Source organism: Xenopus laevis, chromosome 1L, assembly GCF_017654675.1.
Source record: "Xenopus laevis strain J_2021 chromosome 1L, Xenopus_laevis_v10.1, whole genome shotgun sequence".
NCBI lineage: Eukaryota > Metazoa > Chordata > Amphibia > Anura > Pipidae > Xenopus > Xenopus laevis.
In genome coordinates this window covers 124,669,157-124,674,303 of record NC_054371.1, presented here as the reverse complement: position 1 = coordinate 124,674,303, position 5,147 = coordinate 124,669,157, and the positions used below count along the sequence as shown (strand labels likewise).

At 41.1% G+C, this 5,147-nt stretch overlaps 1 protein-coding gene across 1 annotated transcript; it reads right to left on the bottom strand.

The window, feature by feature from the left end:
* Positions 1 to 386: 386 nt before the first annotated feature.
* On the bottom strand, positions 387 to 4,064 carry klf2.L (Kruppel-like factor 2 L homeolog). The gene is made up of 3 exons (XM_041563367.1): positions 3,680 to 4,064; positions 2,000 to 2,891; positions 387 to 1,571 (listed from the first exon to the last, which is right to left on the bottom strand). Exons 1-3 carry the CDS (start codon positions 3,731 to 3,733, stop codon positions 1,396 to 1,398), a joined length of 1,122 nt encoding a protein of 373 aa, XP_041419301.1. The 5' UTR covers positions 3,734 to 4,064; the 3' UTR covers positions 387 to 1,395.
* Positions 4,065 to 5,147: the final 1,083 nt, after the last annotated feature.

Below are 5,147 nucleotides of genomic sequence, written 5' to 3'. Positions count from 1 at the left end.
CCAGCGTGCTTTATCTTTAATAATATGTAAGAAACGTTTACTCTGGCAACTTCTGAGTAAAGTATAGTAGAGTAACTGTTTTAGATCCCTTTTAGATAGGAGTTTTAAGAAACCCTTTAGTACCTATGCAGAAAGCAGAGATGTAGAATATCCGGTAGAATACTTAAAACATACCAGATTGGAAATTTTCTCACTCCTGGAATGAATCATTTGTAGTGTCACAATGTGCCCTTGCCTGCAGTTGAAAAGGTTTATAGCCTGTACATAAACCCAAAGAAGGCAGTCAAATGAAGAACAATTGCTTGGGTTGCAGGAATATATCCAGACACCATTAACACTATTTAAGTTAATGCGCAATGCATCAATATTGATCAAGTACACAAAACTTTGTTTTTAATTTTTTCTTTAATAAAAAAAGAAAAAGAATCCATGTCACGGAAGAATTGCCCCCTCCCCATATTATATAAAAAAAACTTTGCCATTTGCAGTTGTCATATTTACACTATACATCACATTCATTGTACAAATCTATATACAAATATATAATTACATAAATATAATATATAAAAAAGGCTATTCTCTTGCAAGACCTCTAGCCCTGCTGTTTTATAGTGTAATGTGAGAAAACACACTGTTGATATAAAAATATATTCCAGGAAGAGAAGGAGTGTTTTCCTTTATGCAATTTCATATAGATAGAAAAAAAAATTATGGGATATTTGAAAGTTTATCCCGTCAACGTGAACAAAATTAAGGCAGTTTCGTACAAACATTGTCTTAGGTCTTCTGAAACAGGCAGTTACAATCAATTAACAATGGAATGTAGAAAAATGCACATAGGCTGCAGCACGTACCAGTGCAGAGTATCACTATACAGTAACTACCACCTCCAACACTACCTTAATTCCAGTGGTGAAAGAAGGGAGAAGTGCAGGTTTTGAAGCAGAATCTGGACTAAACCAGTGCATTCATTTAAGTACTTTAGAGAAGGGGAAGAAATGGAGGTGAATGTGTATGGAGATACTCTGCATTACTGGATGTGCTACTGTTAGGGTAGAGATTTACACTCATCAATGCCCTTATAAAATGCTTTTTGCCAATTTCTAAGAAGGCAAAGTGTTAACAATCATTAAGTACTATATGAACATACAGACATATCCCAGCTAACTCGGGTCTCTGAAGAGTTCCAGTTAATTCTTAAAGTCCAAGATATAGGTCCAGCCTTTAAGTCAAGTTATTCCCAGTGGGGCAAATTTGCAAATTGACAGATGCCACCCCATGCAGTACCAGCTACAGTATGGCCCACTAAGAAGGGCCAGTGGCAGAGTTCATTTGGCCATGAAAGATTCCTGAATACCCACTGCCCCTCCATTGCTTTACACACAAGTCTCAGTTCTACATGTGCCTCTTCATGTGCAGTGCAAGGTGGTCGGATCGAGAGAAAGCACGGTCACACAGATGGCACTGGAAGGGCCGGTGGCCAGTATGCTTGCGGAAGTGGCGAGTCAGTTCATCAGATCGGGCAAATTTCCAGCCGCATCCTTCCCAGTTGCAGTGATAAGGTTTCTCGCCTGAAAGAAGAGAATAGCCATTGGTTAAAGCCACTGCTAATGTGGAAACAAACATTTCTAAATACAATCTTCTAAAAAAACATTTATGCTCTATTCTTTTAAAAACAGGAATCTATATTAATCTATATCTTTATACCCAGACCCAACCCAACTGTCCTAAACTAGAACGGTATCAAGAATAGATAAACCTATGAATAGATTTAATGAAGGACAACAAACCACTACTGCCAACTTAGGAGTAACTAACATAAGACCAGTTATTGTAGACTGGTTAAGAGTATTAGGGCATTTCTCCCTAAACTGACCCTGGGCACCTTTGGCCAACATCTCGTGTGGCTTTGGTGCTTGACCAATCTACAAAACTTGGTACACTCAAGGGGTAAAGCAGAACAGATCATTGGTTTGAGCAATAGATAATGGATATTTACCTGTGTGTGTTCGGAGATGAGCTTTCAAGTGGGAACTCTTTGTGTAAGTCTTCCCGCAACCAGCATAAGAGCAAGTGTGTGTCGCTGTCCTTTTCCTGGGCCAAGATCTGCGGCCTCTCTTTGGCTTGGTATCCAGTATTTCCAAAGGGGAACAAGGAGGCGTTATCATGCCCCTGGCAATAGAAGGCTGCATGGGCAGATTTTCCTCAAACATGCCATACTGGGAGGTATTTTGATACTGGACAGGTGACTGGTGATGGAAGCCAGCATGCTGATAATTATGAGCATAAGGCAGTGAAGGATGGCACATCAACTGGGACTGGCATTCACTTAACATTATGTCATCAGGGCTCAAAGGAGGGGTGTCAGGGCCACCCATCTGAGGAGAATTGGCAAGTCTAGGCTGTTCATATGCCATCATACAAGCGGTACTGCCTTCTTGCTTGATCTTTGTGCATGACTGGGGAACCATGCCCACAACTGGTCCATATGAATCCATGTCAGGTTCTGCTTTGATTGTATCTGGAAAGTCAAAATTTGATGTCACAAAGAACCTCCCTTGAACACTGCTGGGGTGGCAGTAGTTGTCCATGTCAGATCTAATCAGTTCAGTCATGAGGCTACCTGAACTGTAAGGAGGAGGGCTTTGGTCTGTGCTGAAGCTTCCCCGAGAAGGGCTTGTTTGGTAGTAAGTGCAGGACTCTGAAGATGCCATTTGATACTCTCCACAGGTTTGGACAATTTTGTCACCACCCATGGACAACACGAATTCCAGAACACTGTTTAAGTCTTCGTCTTCCTTCTTAGAGGAGAAGGGGTCTGGACTTTGTAAAACATCTGGAATGCCACAGCTGCCGTGGGGAGACTTGGACTCATAGTCACACTTCCACCTCTGCAAATAGAAAAGATAAAAGAACGTCACGACCGCAGGTAGTTACCAAAGCTAAGCACACTCATCGGGGCTGCAAATTATAATGAGCTCACCGCTTAATCAAAGAGCATTGCAGCTACTATAAATAGGGATTAGAGTCATAAACCAGCTTTATAGAAGAATGAATCAGAGCTTTCTTGCATGCACTTCATACCCAGCAGATCTTGCAAGCTCCACACCTACACATTACCTAGAAATTACACACAAGCCAACTTCTGCTTTCAACAATCAGCATTCACACAGTTACTCTTCCTACTAGAAAACTTCATTCATAATTCTCTTACAGGACAGCAGCACGTTACATACGGAGCGTGGGATGTTAAATTAAAAAAACAAGAAAAAAAAAAAAATGAATATGTCTAAGAGCATCTATGGGCAGGTGCAAAACAGACAGGTGTGTAACATTATACTAATTAGGATATTTTGGGCTTTTTTTACGCTACATGATAAAGGAATAAATAGCACAATTGCACTAAGATATAGAAATGTAAAAAACATATAAATGGTCAGCAGCATAATATTATATATATATATATATATATATATATATATATATATATATATATATATATATATATATATATATATATATATATAAAAAAATCTATTTGCCTTGCATAGAAAAAAGATGAATGTATAATGGCCCTCCAGCCATGGCCGACTGATTGCAAACGATTTCAGTTGTACGATCTCCCCCCCCCAGCAGCAGCTACACACCTGTCTCAATCTCCCCCACTTGAGATACTTACATCTTGGTTTGCAAACGTAGCGAAAGAAGGGAGAATGGTCTCGCTCAGAGCCATCCCAAATCCGAGTCAGATTGTCCGCAAAACGGAACAAAAAATATTACAGTTTAAAAAAACAAAAATTAAATAAGATCACGATCTCCCCGATCCCCGTCGTGGAGAAGTCCGTGCGTACATCAAGTTACGCGCAATAGCAAAAACCAGTTTTCCTTGCAGCTGAGAGGGGACCTAGATTTATAAATAAAGGCACGGGGGGCATACACCAAACCAATTGCAAGGAGAGGAGGAAACACGTTCAGGATGAGGAGGCTGAGCACTCAGTGGAGCCTAAATTTAGCCGCACTATATAAACCCTGCAGTCAAGTTCAGTCTGCAGCGAGAGCAGCAGCTCTTAGAGCTCTTTAAAGAGTTGACCACGCCCCTTCTCCTGCGGTTCCCCCTGGCAACCGAGGGAAACACAGGCCAACAGAGAACTTCGGTGACGAGTAGTGACGTAGGAGGGAGCCCCGGGCCGAAAAGCCCGCCCTTTTTCGTATTGGCAGAGTTCAGAAGTAGACTGTCGCTCTAAAGTAGCGCAAAGGGCAAATAGCTGGAGCTGCTGCGACTTAAGCAGTGGATAGTAGGTTCTGTAAACATACTCTCTTCGCTTCGTACAAGTAGCCAAGTGATGCTGATTTACAGGGGGTCAGGGTTGGCAGGTTGTTGGGTTTCCAGCCAAATTGGGCTACTAATTTAAAGCCCAGGCGGGTTTTGAAAGTATAAACTAGCCAAGGTACGGATTTGGGCTACTTTTTGGGGCTTTGGTTGTTTTTTTTACTTTGGAAACCAGTCAAAGTTTAATCGTGCCCTAATGTGCCAAGCCTGCGTCTCCCAATGAATGCTGGGTAGTTTATGTTTAACAATTTGAAGACTACAATACCCAGCATGCAGACTGACTAGTGTATTAGTCGGGAGTTACCAGATTTTGGGCTCTGTACCCTAGTCTCTCCTCCCTCCATTTTCTGGTGACTTTTCTCAATTTTAGACAATTTTGGGGCAAAAATCTGCTGGCCACCAGAATGTCTAGAGTTTGACCTGTTTTACCAAAATGTATTGAAGTTGTATATGAATTAGGGCCTTTTGGGGTCCCTATACCTCCTGGGCCCCCCTCTGTAATTACACCCCTGGTGATGGGCAAATCTGTCCCATTTTACTTCATGAAAAATTTGCAAATCAGTGAAAATTTGAAAAAAGGCGTATTTTTCACATAAATTAATTAATTTTTTTTACACTTTTTTTTCACTGCACATATTTTGGTAATTTTCCTATTTGCGCTACTTTTGAAGTGACTCTTGGCTAGTTTAGGGCTGGTTTTGTAGTTGATTTTGGCTAGTTTTGAAAATTAGACCTGACAACCCTGAAGGGGGTGTACTTTTCTCGGCTTTTAACCCAGTTGCCATGTTGTTTGCAAAGTTTGGTCCCAGGCAATGAT